The sequence below is a fragment of the Sinohyriopsis cumingii genome, chromosome 2 (genome assembly GCF_028554795.1).
Source record: "Sinohyriopsis cumingii isolate HCF-2022 chromosome 2, ASM2855479v2, whole genome shotgun sequence".
In the NCBI taxonomy this organism is placed as follows: domain Eukaryota; kingdom Metazoa; phylum Mollusca; class Bivalvia; order Unionida; family Unionidae; genus Sinohyriopsis; species Sinohyriopsis cumingii.
Genome location: NC_142962.1, coordinates 146,267,752 through 146,287,881, shown reverse-complemented (window position 1 = coordinate 146,287,881; position 20,130 = coordinate 146,267,752). Strand labels below are relative to the sequence as shown.

At 35.8% G+C, this 20,130-nt stretch overlaps 1 protein-coding gene across 1 annotated transcript in view; it reads right to left on the bottom strand.

Moving 5' to 3' along the window:
* The window catches only part of LOC149806025 (uncharacterized), a 91,090-nt gene that overhangs the window by 55,687 nt on the left and 15,273 nt on the right, over positions 1-20,130 (bottom strand). Inside the window, exons 5-6 of the mRNA XM_089950874.1 lie at positions 6,905-7,050; positions 1,619-1,796 (exon numbers count right to left, since the gene is read on the bottom strand). Coding sequence (XP_089807000.1) covers positions 1,619-1,796; positions 6,905-7,050 — 324 coding nt within the window. The remainder of the gene's footprint in view (positions 1-1,618; positions 1,797-6,904; positions 7,051-20,130) is intronic.

Here is a 20,130-nt window from a genome sequence, read left to right as displayed (position 1 = left end):
GTTTTTCACAAAAATGTAAACTAAAATATATCCAATCACTTGTGACTGCTACAGCCATGTATAAGCAGCTGGAGGTGATTTTTCCCCAATTTTCTTTATGAGGCTAGTTGTAAGTGGATGGGTGGGTATATGCATGTTGAAAATCATTTACGGGGAAGGGGTAGATGTATGGATGCATGTTGAAAATCATTTAGGGGGAAGGGGTACATGCATGGATGCAGCATGAAGGTTGTTGTAAGGGGGAGAGGTAGATGTATGGATGCATATTGAAAATCATTTATGGGGTGGAGGTAGATATATGGAATCAGCATGAAGATTGTTGTAAGAGGGAGGGATAGTTGTATGGATGCTGGGTAAGACTACATGTTTAAGCAGATGTCTTGCTAAAGATGGCAAAAGAAAAAACAATGTCAACTATAACAAATTCCATATCTGCTGTAATACAGTAGGGTTTTGCACAGGAGTTCCATGTTTACATAATAATGTAGGGTTTTCTATGGGAGTTCCATATCTAAAGTACTACAAAAGGGTTTTCTATGGGGGTTCCATATCTGTTGGGTTTTCTATGGGGATTCCATACCTACTGTAATACAGCTGAGATTTCCATGGAAGTCCCTTATCTACTATAATACAGTACAGATTTCCATGGGAAGCTTCTAGAGAGGAACTAGCATAAAGCAAACAAATAATATACAATACGGTTAAATAACAGATAATCATTGGTGTACCCCATCACTTAAACAAATAATTTAGGTACAAGCTATTTTTTTCTTTTTACAACAAAGCGTTTGTCACTAAGGTACATGTCTCTGAGCAAGTAAACTGTTGTCTATACAATATGATGCATACAAGAAAGTCTGCTTAAACAAGGGTTCCACAGAATAGTCACCTGTCTATTTAAACAAGGGTTCCACAGAAAATAGTCTCTCACCTGTCTGTTAAACAAGGGTTCCACAGAAAATAGTCTCTCACCTGTCTGTTAAACAAGGGTTCCACAGAAAATAGTCTCTCACCTGTCTGCTAAACAAGGGTTCCACAGAATAGTCACCAGTCTATTTAAACAAATGTTCCACAGTAAACAATCTCCAACACGTCTTTTTAAATGAGGGTTCCAAAGAATAGTGACTTGTCTGTTTAAAGATGGGTTCCACAAAACATATTCTTTTCTTTAAAATTTGGTCATTTTCTTTTGAGTTGTTTTTGTAAAGCCATGGTCTAATTAAGCAAAGGTTCCAATGAATACAGTGTTCCACCTGTTTATTCAAACAAGGGTTCCATAGAATACAGTGACCCACCTGTCTATTCAAAAAAGAGGTTCCACCGAATACAGTGTCCCACCTATCGTTGTCAACGAAGGTTCCACAACACACTTGTCTAATTTGAACAAGGGATCCATAGAATAGTGTCTCACCTGTAACCCTTTTAAGTATGTACTGCACCATTATCAGACTTGCCATAACTTTTCACACAACCTTTAAACAATGATTATTAATGCCAATGAAAAACACATTGCTAACATTACTCAAAATGTGATACTTATACACAAGTGATACAATGAGGGGTCCCAGGATTACTTGAGAGTAAGGATGAAATATTGTTCATGGAATAGGTTTTGTACCTTCCACAGTCTCGCCACCACTTCCAAATAAAATGTACTTGCTGCCACTTTTGGTTTTGTAGATGACAGGACTCATGTAAGTCTCCTTGCTGTGGGGAATCTCCAGGTATCGCTCCCCTAGTTGCTTTCCAGTTGCCCCAGAAAACACCATCAATCTGCCAGCAGTACGATTGTGTACCTGAAATCATATAGGTTCAATATACTGTCATAGATAAATTTCAACATGACCAAGTCACATGCTGCAAGAAGGATTTGTCACAAGCTGCAAGAAGGAGTTAACCTTACAGAATAGAAAATAATATTTTGGAATAATTGCAGGATTGACCACATTAAATGTATTTTTAAAAATCAGATATTAAATTTTTTTAACAACATGGAAATTTCTCCAAATACAGTATAGTTATGACTTTCAGAACAGAGATTTAGAAATATATAAGTGATGAGTGTAATAATTTCTAAGCTGATAAAGAGTTTTCCACAGTACTAACATAATGGAAACTGGCCTTATTCCTAATTGGACTTCCAGAGTGCTAACATGATGGGAACTGGCCTTATTCCTAATTGGCTTTCCACAGTGCTAACATGATGGGAACTGGCCTTATTCCTAATTGGTTTTCCACAGTGCTAACATAATGGGAACTGGCCTTATTCCTAATTGGACTTCCACAGTGCTTACATGATGGGAACTAGCCTTATTCCTAATTTGTTTTCCACAGTGCTAAAATGATGGGAACTGGCCTTATTCCTAATTGGCTTTACACAGTGCTAACATGATGGGAACTGGCCTTATTCCTAATTGGCTTTCCACAGTGCTAACATGATGGGAACTGGCCTTATTCCTAATTGGCTTTCCACAGTGCTAACATGATGGGAACTGGCCTTATTCCCAATTGGCTTTCCACAGTACTAGCATGATGGAAACTGGCCTTATTCTTTCAATGGATAATTGGCTTTAAACTAGCATCCAGTTCAAATGGTTGACAGACATATCTTTACCAATTTTTTAATTTACTATTTCAGTAACAGTTGCCATATCTGAAGACAAATCAGCATCACTAACACAAATTTTAAATCCCTTTATGCCAGGATGTTTTTTTCTTCTTCACATTTGGAAATATGTTTCCAGCAGTTTTTGAGAGAAGTCACTTAAAGCTTTTTAGTCACAGTGGGCATATATGATAGTAGCTTGGAATCATTTTGTACAAAAGTTTTTTTTAAAATTATGCCAGGATGCTGTCAAATTTGGTCACATCCTGTTGAGTGCATTTTTAAAGGTTTTCTACTTTCAGCAATGATAATCATATTTTATGGTGGATCAGAAATATTTATAAAAATCTGAAAACCCTTCATGCCAGGATGCATTTGTTCAATTTAGTCAAATTCAACAATTTCTGAGAAGAAGCTATTTAAGGTTTCCCTCTTTGTAGTGACAATGGTTAGTTTGGTGGCTGATCAGCTTCCTGTGTCAAAAAATTAGTTTTTCAAGCCACAATACTTTCTTTCAAATTTGGTCATTTTCTTTTGAGTTGTTTTAGTAAAGCCATTTCTGTTCTTAATTATGGTAACCATATACCAAATATTTGACAGTTGATAAATGATACATGGCAAACATGGGGTCATACCATAAGCTGACTTGGTATTAGGCCAGGTAAGCTAATGATATCAACATATATTGTAATTTGTCAAAGAAATGCTACCGATACTGTCAAAATTATTGGGAAGAAGTGCGATTTGGATAAATCTTGGCATTAGTAATCATTATCAAAACAAACTATTATGACCAGAATTTTGAGCATCTGATTCACTTAATTCAAAAAAAGAACAGCAATATATCTGCTGGTGACTACAGATTTAGGGTTGGGCTTGTGTTACAACACAGTAACACTTTCAAGGTTTTATTGTCCTCAGACAAGTAGAATTAAGTGTCTTGCCCAAGGATATATGACTGTAGCTGATTCAGCACAATCTGATGACGGGAATCAAATGTGTACCCTCTGGCAAGTGATCTCGTACCTTAATGGGAATCAAATATATACCCTTTGGTCAGCGATCTACTACCTTAATGTGAATCAAATATGTACTGTCTGTTCAGAGATCTAATACCTTAATGGGAATCAAATGTGTACCCTCTGGTAAGTGATGTCATACCTTAATGGGAACAAAATGTGTACCCTTTGGTCAGCGATCTAATACCTTAATGGGAATAAAATGTGTACCCTTTGGTCACCGATCTAATACCTTAATGGGAATCAAATATGTATCCTCTGGTAAGTGATCTAATACCTTAATGGGAATGTGTACCCTCTGGTAAGAGATCTCATACCTTAATGGGAATAAAATGTGTTCCCTTTGGTCAGCGATCTAATACCTTAATGGGAATAAAAATGTGTACCCTTTGGTCAGTGATCTAATACCTAATTGGGAATCAAATATGTATCCTCTGGTAAGTGATCTAAAACCTTAATGGGAATCAAATATGTATCCTTTGGTCAGTGATCTAATGCCTTAATAGGAATCAAAAATGTATCTTCTGGTAAGTGATCTCATACCTTAATGGGAGTAAAATATGTATCCTCTGGTAAGTGATCTCATACCTTAATTGGAATAAAATGTGTACCCTTTGGTCAGCGATCTAATACCTTAATGGGAATAAAATGTGTACCCTTTGGTCAGTGATCTAATACCTTAATAGGAATCAAATATGTATCTTCTGGTAAGTGATCTCATACCTTAATGGGAACAAAATATGTACCCTTTGGTCAGCAATCTAATACCTTAATGGGAATAAAATGTGTACCCTTTGGTCAGCAATCTAATACCTTTATGGGAATAAAATGTGTACCCTTTGGTCAGCAATCTAATACCTTAATGGGAATCAAATATGTATCCTCTGGTAAGGGATCTCACACCTTAATGGGAATAAAATGTGTACCCTTTGGTCAGTGATCTAATACCTTAATGGGAATAAAATGTGTACCCTTTGGTCAGCAATCTAATACCTTAATGGGAATCAAATATGTATCCTCTGGTAAGTGATCTCACACCTTAATGGGAATAAAATGTGTACCCTTTGGTCAGTGATCTAATACCTTAATGGGAATAAAATGTGTACCCTTTGGTCAGCAATCTAATACCTTAATGGGAATCAAATATGTATCCTCTGGTAAGTGATCTCACACCTTAATGGGAATAAAATGTGTACCCTTTGGTCAGTGATCTAATACCTTAATGGGAATAAAATGTGTACCCTTTAGTCAGCGATCTAACACCTTAATGGGAATCAAATATATATCCTTTGGTCAGCGATCTAATACCTTAACGGGAATCAAATATGTACCCTCTGGTCAGCGACCTAATACCTTAATGGGAATCAAATATGTACCCTCTAGTAAGTGATCTAAAACCTTAAAGGGAATCAAATATGTACCCTTTGGTCAGTGATCTAATACGCTAATGGGAATCAAATATGTATCCTCTGGTAAGTGATCTAGTACCTTAATGGAAATCAAATATATACCCTTTGGTCAGAGATCTAATACCTTAATGGGAATAAAATATGTACCCTTTGGTCAGTGATCTAATACCTTAAAGGGAATCAAATGTATACCTTTTGGTCAGCAATCTAATATATTAATGGGAATCAAATATGTATCGTTTGGTCAGTAATCTAATACCTTAACGGGAATCAAATATTTACCTTCTGGTCAGCAATCTAAAACCTTAATGGGAATCAAATATGTATCCTTTGGTCAGTGATCTAATACATTAATGGGAATCGAATATATACCCTTTGGTAAGTGATCTAATACATTAATGGGAATCAAATATGTATCCTCTGGTAAGTGACCTCATACCATAATGGGAATCAAATATGTATCCTCTGGTAAGTGATCTCGTACCTTAATGGGATAAAATGTGTACCCTTTGGTCAGCGATCTAATACCTTAATGGGAATCAAATATGTACCCTCTGGTCAGCGATCTAATACCTTAATGGGAATCAAATATGTACCCTCTAGTAAGTGATCTAATACCTTAATGGGAATCAAATATGTACCCTCTGGTAAGTGATCTAATACCTTAATGGAAATCATATACCCTTTGGTCAGCGATCTAATACCTTAATGGGAATAAAATATGTACCCTTTGGTCAGCAATCTAATACATTAATGGGAATCAAATATGTATCATTTGGTCAGTAATCTAATATCTTAATGGGAATCAAATATTTACCCTCTGGTCAGCAATCTAAAAGGATCAAATATGTATCCTTTGGTCAGTGATCTAACACATCAATGGGAATCAAATATATACCCTTTGGTAAGTGATCTGATACATTAATGGGAATAAAATATGTATCCTCTAGTAAGTGATCTAATAACTTAATGGGAAACAAATAAGTACCCTCTGGTAAATTATCTAATACCTTAATAGAAATCAAATATGTACCCTCTGGTAAGTGATCTAATACCTTAATGGGAATCAAATATGTACCCTCTGGTAAGTGATCTAATAACTTAATGGGAATCAAATATGTACCCTCTGGTAAGTGATCTAATACCTTAATGGAAATCAAATATGTACCCTCTGGTCAGCAACCCAATACCTTAATTGGAATCAAATATGTACCCTCTGGTAAGTGATCTAATACCGTAATGGGAATCAAATATGTAACCTCTGTCCAGTGATCCAGTACCTTAATAGGAACATAAATATATACCATCTGGTCAGCAATATAACACCTTAACCATTGAGACACCATGAAAATTTAGGGTTTTGCACTGTTGTCTTCATATTGCTGCCTCAATGTCACTGATGTCAGCTAGGATAATTATTTTCATGATTGTGTACATGATGTAAGCGTTTACATTTCTTAAAAGAACAAACAGAATGCACCATTTAGCAATAAATCAATGTTCTATTATTTTGAAAAGACAACTTTCAGTAAAAGGGAATTAACACATAGGCAATGGCTTAAGTTGACTAGAGGTCATATCCAGAATGGAAAATAAGAGGATCACAACTTTTGTCTGATACAATAGATAATCAAGGTTATAAGGACCTTTGAGAGCAAATTTGTAAAAGTGACCACCTGGGAATTTATAGTGCCAACAAAGACAGAATTCATAAAGTTTATAGTGCAACTTTTAATGTTTGTTAAAAAAATCCATGATGTTCCATCCAACCAATCTTGATTATAGATTTGTAAAAGTCATTTTCATGGAAATGTTTGCCAGTTTACTTAGATTATAGGACATTAAATCTCATTTTCTCTATAATTTCTTACAGCTGCAGGTATGACAGGTGATCCTCCATTAGCTATCAGGACATCTAGTACTCCATCTCCATCCAAGTCAGGCAACGCTCGTGGCTGATATGTGTTCCAATCAGTCCGCAGGAATTTTCCATCTTCTGCCTCCCACAGTAATTCACCTAAAAAGCAAAAACATTTGCTGATGATACAGATGATCTTGAAAGAGTGAAGGTTTCAAATGAATAGGAACCATTCTAGGGGCTGACCAGAACACACAAAAATTCTGGAGTGTCAAATTTTGCTTGAAACAAAGAGCTGGCCATGGTCTTCTTGTTGAACATATCCATGAACGTTTGGTAAACTGGTATAGTGCAGATCAAGATCAACCGCATACCATATAATATGATTCTGTGGACAACTGTACTTAAGAATCTAATCACAAAAGAATGGTTAAAATTGAGGCTAAGCTGGAAATCAGAGATCTGGATACTGGCTTCTATCTTGTCTTTTGAAATAACATACCACAGTTGAGAGGACAGAAAAAATGAGAATGCTCTTTCCAGATAGCATCTTCACCACAAACCAAAAAGCATTTGCTACAGCCTTCATGTCCAATGGCTGAAATGCATGCATTCATGAAGGGGCCAAACCCTTGCCACTTGAAAGGATGGCAGGAGGTGGGCACCCTAACCAGTTGTGTTGGCATCCATGCAGATTATGATGCCTGGCAGTTGACACTTTTGGCAAGCAACATGATGCAAACCAGGCATGGTTTTCTCATTTGCTGAGATGGTATCCATATAGTCTGAAACTTTGATCACTAGTTCTAGAAGGCAGAGTTTTGGTTGCCATTGAGAATAGGAGGGTGATTTACAGAGGTCTCAAGAACTAGTGGCATAGGACAGAAGATTTTGCAGCCACACTGAGAAGACCCAAGATGAAGATGGCTTAGATGAAGACAACAAACAAGACTGAATAAGCTAGGATTTGTTCTAAGAAATTCCCAAGGCAAGATATGACTCTACATATTGAGGGATGTCACCACTAAGGTGATCTTCAAGGAATGTCTTAGATGAAGACAACAGACAAGACTGAATGAACTAGGATTTCTTCTTGTTGACCAGGAATCTGAGTTGAAGCAAGAGCAAAAAAATGGATTTCGAGTCTTGCTACAAAATGATGTTCATCCTGTGCTTTTGGTTTCCCTTCCCAGCATCAATGAGGACCCTCTTTGGTTTAACAAAGCTGAACTCATGTGTCCAGATATGTTGGTTGAGAGAACTGGTATCTTGAAAGGGCCTGAATAGGGCTGTGTTGCAAAGAAACTCAACTCTTTTATTGAGGAGAGTGTATATTCAAGTCAGAGCCAAAGGTTGTCAGGGCAGGGTGTCTCCAATTCCTTTGTGAAGTATGAAAGAATGAAGACTTCACCCTATGTGGGTATCAGATAAAGGGCAACATGGGCATGGCATCATTGTCTCTGAAAAGGTTTTCAATGAGATGATGGGTCAAAACTGGATGAACTAATTATGTTTTAGGTCAGAGGGCCAATGCGAGTTTTTTCTCTTTGGTATCATGTTTTAACAGCTTGACCAGGCTGTAGTAGCTGTCTTGAAAGATATACTGGTCTTTTGTGTCAAGCAGATTTATTGATGCTAAAAATGTCTAAGAGGCCATTGACAGAGCAGGAAACGAAAGCAGGAAGAGGAAGCAAGTTGGTGCTTGTGAACATGTTTCCTTGAACTTCTAAGAATGGGATGGCAAAGAAACATCCTGTTTAAACTGGCAAAGCTGGAAGTTGGGGACTGCGAACTAATTATCATCTGAAAGATAATCACAGACAGTATGGTGTGTCTACATTGATGGTAAATCTACAACTGATCCAGATGGGCCCCTACACAATGCTAGACTTGTGTCTAGGAGACAAAATAAAAAGTAATATTCCAAAGGAAAACAAATAATTTAGAAAATTATGTTTCTTCTAGAATGTTTACCTAATCACATCAATGTTGGGAATATAAGGCCTATTACTTTCTGAATCCAGTCCTCCCAAAGACAAAATATTCATCTTTTCAGTCTATAATAGACAAAGGACAATAATTCTTGCCCATTAACTCCCTTGCCATTCACAGGTGGTGCTGCTTTAAACTGAGTGGAACACTGTGTAACAGGATGCTCACATTGCTGTGAAGATGACAGGGTATTAAAGTAATGTGTACAGATAAGTATTCTAGGAGAAACATAATTTACAAAAAAGTTTCTTTCTCCTTTGAATACGTTCCCTGATCAAGTGAACATTAGGACAATAGGCAATAAGCAGAGGGCATGTTGAGCATCCAATCTATATTCCAGGTAACCTCTTGGGGGAGAATATTTGATTCCTCTTAAGAAGGTTAATCCACTCCCCTAATATCGAGCAGCACAACCGAAGGCAATGTAGAAAGAAGAAATAACAAGGTCTACTTTACTGCATAACATTTCTGGTCAAACCCAGCGAAAGCTGCACAAGGTGCTTGTCCAGAGGTTCAGCTCATGTCAACTGAGTCTGGTAGCCACTTGGTGAATGAGTTAACCAGATCCAGAGTTTGTTCCTGTGGAGCCAAGTCTCACAGTTAAAACTCAGGAAGGTTGACTTTGTATGTGCATGCCAACCAATGGCATTGACAGAAATATGATGGTGAAGGCAAGGCTCACAGAAATTACTCTTATCTCATGAGCAGAGATCTTCATTGATACAGTGGAACAGTTTCATAAAGACACAATGACTACGTTCAGACTGGGAGTGCATGTGAAACTTATATAAATTTCCTCTGTATGTAAACTGCAACAATTTGTAAGGACTGATGGAAGGGAACATGAAAATATCTGTATAAGATCAAGGCAGATGGAAATTTTTTCAGACATATGGTGAGGCAGACTGATCATGCTCTCTCCATCGTGAATGCCGCTGACCATCCTAATCAGAAAAGGATTGGAGGAAAAATCCAGAGAATGTGGATTCCAAACAATATCCATTGACCACTTCTCAATGAGTGTCTGGATCTCTTGCTATAAAAGTGTGTCCTCTACTGAGACCAAAGGTACTTCCATCAGGAAAGGAGAGGACGAAAGGGGAGGGGTTGGCAAAATGAGGACCAAAGCCCCTCTGCGACAAGTTGGATTGCCCACTCTCTTGGCTGAAAGAGACTGGTCCAATGCTCTTTCAAAAACAAAAAAGAGTTGGGTGCCTACCAGATAGTTGTCTGTGGGACATCAGGGACATGAGTCAAAGGCGAGAAAACAGAGGTGTTGGGGTGGAGAAGCTTCGTATACTATTGCCTTGATAACACTGTCTCTGAAAATGATTAGCATATTGTCTGCATGCAAAGGATTGGGATCACAGCTGGCTTTTGAGTTGAAGGTGAATCAAAGATGATGTATAAGGCAATGGCTGCTACAAAGAGAGATGGTGGAGCGGTTCTACCTCCAAAAGTCCTTTATCTTGCCATTGAACAGCAGAGGAAATCCCAAATGGAGGTTCACTGGGTCATGGAGGGATGTGCATTGCTGACCTAGTCGGAAAGCCTGAAAAAATGAGAGACACCAAGACCAAGAACAAAAACATGGCCACTATAGTGCGAATGAGCTTTCAAATGGTGTGCAGATTGTCTTTATCCATTGTGCAGAAGCTCTGAAATGGTGTGCAGATTGTCTTTATCCACTGTACAGTAGCAGGTGAAGTCAGATTGACTTAAGTGTAGTTCTTGTCTTATGCTGGGAGATCTGTGACGAAGGCATTAGAATATGTCTTATACCAGCAAGATTGCAAAGAACATGGAAAGCTGACTCTCAGAAAAAAAGAAAGGCTTTGGAAATGCCTAGGTCACTGGGCTTGGCAGATAGACTCTTGGCAAATTCCTCAATTTTTTCCCAACTGTGAGCAAGAGAAGGAAGGAACGACATCCTCTTCATAAAAAAACAACTGAGATCTTGACCCTCATAAACTAATGTAGAAGACAGGGTGTTGGGCATACAGATGGCAATCTAGTTAGCTGTACTAATGAAGTAATGGTAATGTAAGCCAGACAGATGGATCTATCAATAAGATCCCTGGTAATGTTAACGTTCCATGGCTCAACTTGACAAGGCATTTGATGATATGTAATGGAAGGCAAGTTGTCACTTTAAAAAAACTGGATTGATGGCTGGATGGTATGGTTGCTAGCTAATACAGTATCAAAACTGAAGCATGACTGGATGGTATGGATCAAGAGTCCTATGGTTGATAGAATGGTAAGCAGCAGACCTGGCATCAAAACTGATGTGCAGCCAGATGGTATGGATCAAAAGCCAGTCAGCAGCCAAAACAGCATCAAAACTGAGGTGCAGCTAGACAGCACAGCTCATTCAAGTCATTTATAAATTCCATGAACCAAGACTTACATACCCAAAAGAAATGCTCAATCATGCAAGGGAACTTATGCCTGCCACCTGGGCTGCCTAAAATTGGGTGGAAACACCCTAAAGTATTTATTTACAAACCCTTTGAGACTGGATGTACAGGCCCTAAAGCCATTCTTGGACATGCAGGGAACTTGTGCCACCTGAGCTGCCTAGAACTGAGTGGAAACTCCATCAAATTATCAAAACTATCTAGATGTAACAGTGTCCCAACAAGTACTCTGGCTGAAAACATCAGTACTCTTGGTCCTTGAATTTCATATATTCAAAACATTAGTCCTCTCTGTTACCATATTTGATTTCCCTCACCAGTCCCTGCTTCTTAAGTTTTCCTTAGAACTGTCAACCATGTAATTGCTGACCAACTGTCATGCATGCTGTACATAGCTGATGACATACACTTTGTATATGCAAGGGTCATGAGATTCTCACTGGTTTGCATTCTTGCATTTAGCAAGCTTAGCATTCTTAGTCATCGTAGTTCATTCTGAAACAACAAAAATGGAAGAGAAGAAAGAAAAAGAAATGTGTAGTTTATTGGATCAAAAAACAGCAGACACTTGCTATAAAAGGGGTGATAAATAAATAGTGTGTGTGAAGACAAAATTCAACATATTCTAACACAATGTAGTCATGAAGAGCAATGTGGTCAGAGAACAAAGAACCAAGTCTGCATAGGCCAACAGAAATCACATAACCTTCTCTGCTGAATTTTTCAAGTCTAATTATACTGTCAATTCTCTCTCACTAGACTTATAATTGTACTTTCTATGATGAATGTTTCAAGTACTAGATGGTCAACTGCTTCTGTGATGAATATTTCAAGTCTGACTTGTCTGTCAATTGTGCTTCTGTTATGAATATTTCAAGTCTAACTTGTCTGTCAATTGTGCTTCTGTGACAAATATTTCAAGTCTGACTTGTCTGTCAATTGTGCTTCTGTGATGAATGATTGAGATCTGATAATACTGCTTCAGTGCTGAATGTTTCGTGTCTGACTAGACAATCAATTGTGCTTCTCTAGCATCTGAATATACACTGAAAATCTGATGGTAGTTTGATGGATTCAAGATACCAGAGCTGTGTGCGTCTTTCTGTTCAATGATTATGCAAATACAATTGTAAATACTGGGGGATGATAGCTGGAGAGGTTTGGGTAATGTTTTCAACTGTTGCTTCTTGCCACAATGGCAGGAAATCACCTGTTTCCCTGATTTTACTGAAAATGTTTAATGGTGTATTGAGATACTGAAAGCTGTAACCGGTAAATGTTACAGAACTTGACAGAGTACAGTATATGGTACTGCTGAAATGTTACCAGCATCATGTGATTTTCTGACACTAAATGATTTAATGCAATCTTCAAGGATCAAGTTCTTTCAGACTTCTGATGTATACAATTTGGTATCGTGTGACCAGTTTATTAGATTTCAGGTGGAGTAGTCACCAGTTTATCTGATTTCTGGTAAAGCAGTTAACACTTTTATAAGATTTCTGGTAGAGTAGTGATCAGTTTATCAGATTTCTTTAAATGTTTGATACAGTTGTTTTTTTTACTTGTACCAATGATCTAACATAGTTTTATACTGATTAAACAGAGGAAACAGAGTTCAACTTTGAGACATAGGATCTGCAATTTGTTCTCTCTGAAGCTACACAGAACTTTATCCCAGTATGTAATAGGCTACCAATCTGCATTGATGAGAACCATGGTCAAAATAATATATGCTACAGGTGGAAAAGTCATTTTGAAGACTTACTCAGTAGTATTTAAATGAATCGAATAAGAAGTGTGTTCTTTCAGCATTGAATACTCCTTCCTATCATACTGAAATAATCACACTATCTGAGATCCAACATGCAATAGCAAGACAAAAAGAAGGTAAATGTCCAGGATTGGATTTTTTATACATGGAACATATTAAATTTTCAGATACTAGACTTTATGTCCGATTGATGATTTTATTTAATTGTATGTTTATACATAACCTTGTTCCAGATTATTTCACAAAAGTTACAATTATACTGCTACTGAAAAGCAAAATTGATAAACTGATGGACACAAATAACTATAGATATATAGCTCTTACGACAATTATTTAAAAAATATTTGAATGCATTATACTACAAAGACGTGAAGTCACAATTTCTGATAATCAGTCTGGTTTCAAAAAGCAACACTCAACAGATTTATGCCTCTATGCCTTTAAGGAAACTGTCAGCTATTATATAGAACATGACAGCCCTGTGTCAACATGCTTTTTGTTGTTGTTCTTGTTGTTCTAGGGTTCAACGCCATTTTTCAGCACAAGATAGGCTATACATGGCGGCCAGTATAACTGGTGGAGGAAGAACCCTGGAAAACCCAGGGAAGAACCACCGACCCACGATAAGCTACTGGCAGGCTTTCCCACGTACCCATGCTAGCCGAGCCTTGGACTCTAATCCATGCAGACAGAGGTGAGATGGCAGTGATCCGGAATGGTGAGCACTTCAGACCTATTGGCCACTCGGGGCCCCTCAACATGCTTTTTAGATGCTAGTAATTCATTTGATAGGGCCAATCATTGGTCACACTTTAAAAAAAGTTGCTTGATATTCAAACACCTGTCTACATAGTTCATACTTTAGTTAACTGGTATGACAAACAGTTGTACTAATGTGCTGGGGAAGTGTAATATCCTGCTCTTTCTGTGTAGCCAATGGAGTGAGGCAGGGAAGTTTTCTTTCCCTTTGTTATTTAAAATATACACCAACTGTGTCATTTGTAAACAATATTTAGTTTGTTAATGATCTGTCATTGATAAGTCCTTCTATCACAGGTATAATACAAAATAATTAGTATGCATGGTCTTTCAGTCAACTTTGTTCAAATTACCATCTCCTCCCTCTGTATATTTTAACTGCCATGCTCTTGCATATGCCAATAGTCATATGTATTTGGGTCGTATTTTAAAATCCAATCAGTCATATGTATTTGGGTCATATCTTGAAATCCAATCAGTCATATGTTTTTGGGTCATATTTTAAAATCTAATCAGTCATATGTATTTGGGTCATATTTTAAAATCCAATAGTCATATGTATTTGGGTCATATTTTAAAATCTAATCAGTCATATGTTTTTGGGTCATATCTTGAAATCCAATCAGTCATATGTATTTGGGTCATATTTTAAAATCTAATCAGTCATATGTTTTTGGGTCATATTTTAAAATCTAATCAGTCATATGTTTTTGGGTCATATCTTGAAATCAAATCAGTCATATGTTTTTGGGTCATATCTTGAAATCCAATAAGTCATATGTATTTGGGTCATATTTTGAAATCCAATAGTCATATGTATTTGAGTCATATCTTGAAATCCAATCAGTCATATTTTAAAATCCAATCAGTCATATGTATTTGGGTCATATTTTAAAATCTAATCAGTCATATATTTTTGGGTCATATCTTGAAATCCAATCAGTCATATGTATTTGCGTCATATTTTGAAATCCAATAGTCACATGTATTTGGGTCATATTTTGAAATCCAATCAGTCATATGTTTTTGCGTCATATTTTAAAATCCAATCAGTCATATGTATTTGGGTCATATTTTAAAATCTAATCAGTCATATGTTTTTGGGTCATATTTTAAAATCCAATCAGTCATATGTTTTTGGGTCATATCTTGAAATCTAATCAGTCATAGGTTTTTGGGTCATATTTTGAAATCCAATAGTCATATGTATTTGGGTCATATTTTGAAATCCAATCAGTCATATGTATTTGGGTCATATTTTAAAATCTAATCAGTCATATGTTTTTGGGTCATATTTTGAAATCCAATCAGTCATATGTTTTTGGGTCATATTTTAAAATCTAATCAGTCATATGTATTTGGGTCATATTTTAAAATCCAATAGTCATATGTATTTGGGTCATATTTTAAAATCTAATCAGTCATATGTTTTTGGGTCATATCTTGAAATCCAATCAGTCATATGTATTTGGGTCATATTTTAAAATCTAATCAGTCATATGTTTTTGGGTCATATTTTAAAATCTAATCAGTCATATGTTTTTGGGTCATATCTTGAAATCAAATCAGTCATATGTTTTTGGGTCATATCTTGAAATCCAATAAGTCATATGTATTTGGGTCATATTTTGAAATCCAATAGTCATATGTATTTGAGTCATATCTTGAAATCCAATCAGTCATATTTTAAAATCCAATCAGTCATATGTATTTGGGTCATATTTTAAAATCTAATCAGTCATATATTTTTGGGTCATATCTTGAAATCCAATCAGTCATATGTATTTGCGTCATATTTTGAAATCCAATAGTCACATGTATTTGGGTCATATTTTGAAATCCAATCAGTCATATGTTTTTGCGTCATATTTTAAAATCCAATCAGTCATATGTATTTGGGTCATATTTTAAAATCTAATCAGTCATATGTTTTTGGGTCATATTTTAAAATCCAATCAGTCATATGTTTTTGGGTCATATCTTGAAATCTAATCAGTCATAGGTTTTTGGGTCATATTTTGAAATCCAATAGTCATATGTATTTGGGTCATATTTTGAAATCCAATCAGTCATATGTATTTGGGTCATATTTTAAAATCTAATCAGTCATATGTTTTTGGGTCATATTTTGAAATCCAATCAGTCATATGTTTTTGGGTCATATTTTAAAATCTAATCAGTCATATGTTTTTGGGTCATATTTTAAAATCCAATCAGTCATATGTATTTGGGTCATATTTTAAAATCTAATCAGTCATATGTTTTTGGGTCATATTTTAAAATCGAATCAGTCATATGTATTTGGGTCATATCTTGAAATCCAATCAGTCATATGTATTTGGGTCATATTTTAAAATCTAATCAGTTATATGTATTTGGGTCATATTTTAAAATCCAATCAGTCATATGTATTTGGGTCATATTTTAAAATCTAATCAGTCATATGTATTTGGGTCATATTTTAAAATCCAATCAATCATATGTATTTGGGTCATATTTTAAAATCCAATCAGTCATATATATTTGGGTCATATTTTGAAATCCAATCAGTCATATGTATTTGGGTCATATTTTAAAATCCAATAGTCGTATGTTTTTGGGTCATAGTTTAAAATCCAATCAGTCATATGTATTTGGGTCATATTTTAAAATCTAATCAGTAATATGGTTTTGGGTCATGTTTTAAAATCCAATCAGTCATATGTATTTGGGTCATATTTTGAAATCCAATCAGTCATACGTTTTTGGGTCATATTTTAAAATCCAATCAGTCATATGGATTTGGGTCATATTTTAAAATCCAATCAGTCATATGTATTTAGGTCATATTTTGAAATTTAATATAGTCATATGTTTTTGGGTCATATTTTAAAATCCAATCAGTCATATGTATTTGGGTCATATTTTAAAATCCAATCAGTCATATGTATTTGGGTCATATTTTGAAATCCAATCAGTCATATGTATTTGGGTCATATTTTGAAATCCAATCAGGCATATGTATTTGGGTCATATTTTGAAATCCAATCAGGCATATGTGCTTGGGTCATATTCTAAAATCCAATCAGTCTGATGGTGAAGATATGATGAGACATTACACATTTTTGTGTACTCGAACAAACAGGCTTCTACATAAATTTAAGACTTGAATATCAATATTAGATTTTTCAAATCTTACTGCTGCACAATGTAATATGCTCCTCTGTAGTCAAAATTTACTGAATGTATGAAAAGCAAACTAGTTATTGTTCACAATAATATTCTTCGTTTTCTATTAGCTCTTCCAAGATGGAACAGTGCTTCCAACATGTTTGTAAATTATAACATATTCAATTTTGATGAAGTCATGAGAAAGTATGTGTTCTCAATGACGACAAGCATTATCTAATAGTGAGAACTGTATATTGAAATCTCTGTGGAACTATGATATTCATTTAAATTCTCATATTATTAGTGGATGAAAAAAAATTACTCTTTAAACGTGCTACTTGATTTCATTCTTAACAATGCAAGGGGGTCCCCGAGTGGCCGAGTGATCTAAAGCACTCACCATTATGGATCACTGTCATCTCACCTCCATCTGCGTGGGTTCGAGTCTCGGGTTTGGCCTATGTGGGTACGTGAGAAAGCTTGCCAGTAGCTTCTCATGGGTTGGTGGTTCTTTCCCGGGTTCTTCCTCCACCATTAATACTGACTGCCATGTATAGCCTACCTTGTGCTGAAAAATGGCATTGTAACTCACAACAACAATGCAAGGCACAGTCCATTGTTGTAGATGTGTCTGTAGATTTGTACATATGATATATATGATCTTTTATGTTTACAGTGATTTTACTTTATATCTATATTTTAATTTTGATGTATGGACTATGTAGTCTGAATTAAAGAACTCTTATTCTTATATATAGTATATATAGAGAATTTATTCAACTTTTCAGTTTTTGGATTGGCATTAAAACCCTTGAAGACCTTTTTACACTCCCTGATAAAATCCTTACCAGCATCATCAAGTCAAGGTTTGTTTTCACATTAGAAGCTGCGTACATTTTGGACATTGATTTCTAAACAGAGTCGAGGAGTATGTTTGTAATTAGAGTACAGGATCCACTCTGTGTTCAAAACAATCATCTGCCTCAGGCAGAATGGAATGTGTGCTTATCTACATTATTCCAGGCAGAACAAAAGATGATGATAACTGTTTAAGGTAAAAAGATAATCAAGAGCTGATCAATTGATTGGTGTGCTGGGGGGGGGGTAAGATATATTTAGCAAAGTGTAGAAGTGTTGTGTCTAGACACATCAATGGCTACAGCTTGAAATGTAATAAGTGTAGAAGTGTTGTGTTTAGACATATCAATGGCTATTGCTTGAAATGTAATAAGTGTAGAAGTGTTGTGTCTAGACATATCAATGGCTATAGCTTGAAATGTAATAAGTGTAGAAGTGTTGTATCTAGACATATCAATGGCTATAGCTTGAAATGTAATAAGTGTAGAAGTGTTGTGTCGAGACATATCAATGGCTATTGCTTGAAATGTAATACTGAGATTAGTTTGTATATGAGCAGGATTCTCTCCTGTCAAATGGTTTAGATTAACTTTACATTTTTCTTTCAGGTCTCCTAAAGACAGACTGATATTGGATCATTAATTTTTCAGGTCATCCTGCTGTACCAGAAGTGACTTCTCCCTATTCTGGGGATAGAGGATAGTCTCTCTATTTCCGGGACCCAGGAAAGCCTCTGAATTAACTACTAAACATAGTATTGTGAATTGTACATTAGATGCTTGCCATGTCAAGTTATATTTTAGAAACAAATATCCTTCTCTCAGTCTCTGTAATCTTGACCAAAATTAATTGGCGCCCTTTTTGTCTCAAATGCAGGCATCCACAAAGTTTGGTCATGGTTTGTGGCATAGGACTTTTACGAAAACGTTTTTCCTTTCTAGAGACTCTTTGACCTTGATCTATGATATTTTAACCACAAAATCAATAGGTGTTTCCTTGTCTCAAATGGAAAACCATGAACAAAGAATGTCAAGGCATATGGAACATAATCTGAATAATTTCATGGAAATCATTCTTTGTTCTTGCCCTGTGATTTTGACCTTTGACCTTTTGACTCAAACATGAACAGGTGCCTTCCTTATGTCAAATGTATGCCATTCAAAAGGTTTGATATAAATAGGTGATAGAGTGAGAACTCAAGATATCATACAGAACAACCATTATTTTTCTTAGCATACATGTGACCTTGACCGCTGTCTTTTTGACCACAAAACAACAGGTATCTTTTTTATATCAAATACAAGCCATTTACAAAGTTTGGGCAAGGTATGTGGTATACAATTCATGTTACTGTGTAGAAACAGTTTTCCTACTTTCAATCAAGTGACCATGGTTCTTGACTTTTTCAGCCCAAAGTCAATAGTTTCTTCAGTTGCCCCAAATGTAAGCTAACTACAAAGTTTGCTAACAGTAGGTGGCTACTGTAGGACTCATGGTACTGATTCAGCTCCCATAGTAAACCTATGGAAACACCATGAAAAAACAAACATTCAATAACTTTAAATTTCTGAATTATCATGATCAAATCTAAATTTATCAGTACAGACATCCCTGATACAAGCTTCTGTGTAAAGAAAGCCACATGAGCCATGACATTTTCTGGTTCAACATGTATTTGAAACCTGCTTTCTATTCTGCAGGTGCTAATTTAAGTAAGGAGTTTTTTTCCAAACCCAAGTCAATACAAGAACCAAAATTCTATCATTAAAATACTGTCAATTTTTTTCAGTTAAACTCTAAAAACAAATTCTTTTAACTAAAATTTTATTTTCATTATCAGCCAGTCCTGGCTAGCCAAACCCATATATAATTTATTTTATGTTCACCCATTTCTAGACTGGTTCACATTCTTTCATATCACTAGAACCATGAGTCCTGTATGGGCCATAACAGATATCAGATCAGCACCATTTTCATTTATTGCCAACATCAAGATAAGCCATTTAGTAAAAAACCCATGTCAATATGACTACCCAATATGGAAGGGTAGTGATAACATACCTATGCTAATTGACATATGACATGTCTATTGCATTTCTCTTCTAGACTTTGACCAGTAGAACAATAATGTATGCATACCAATTTTTATGGCATTTTTAAAGTAGATGTTTAAATACACATACAATATAATGATAAAGAATGGCAAACTTCAATACTCAGGTTGTGGCCTGATGCAGTCTGTAAAGCATTGCATGATGTAAAGCCTGAAGAAAATCCTAACAAAAG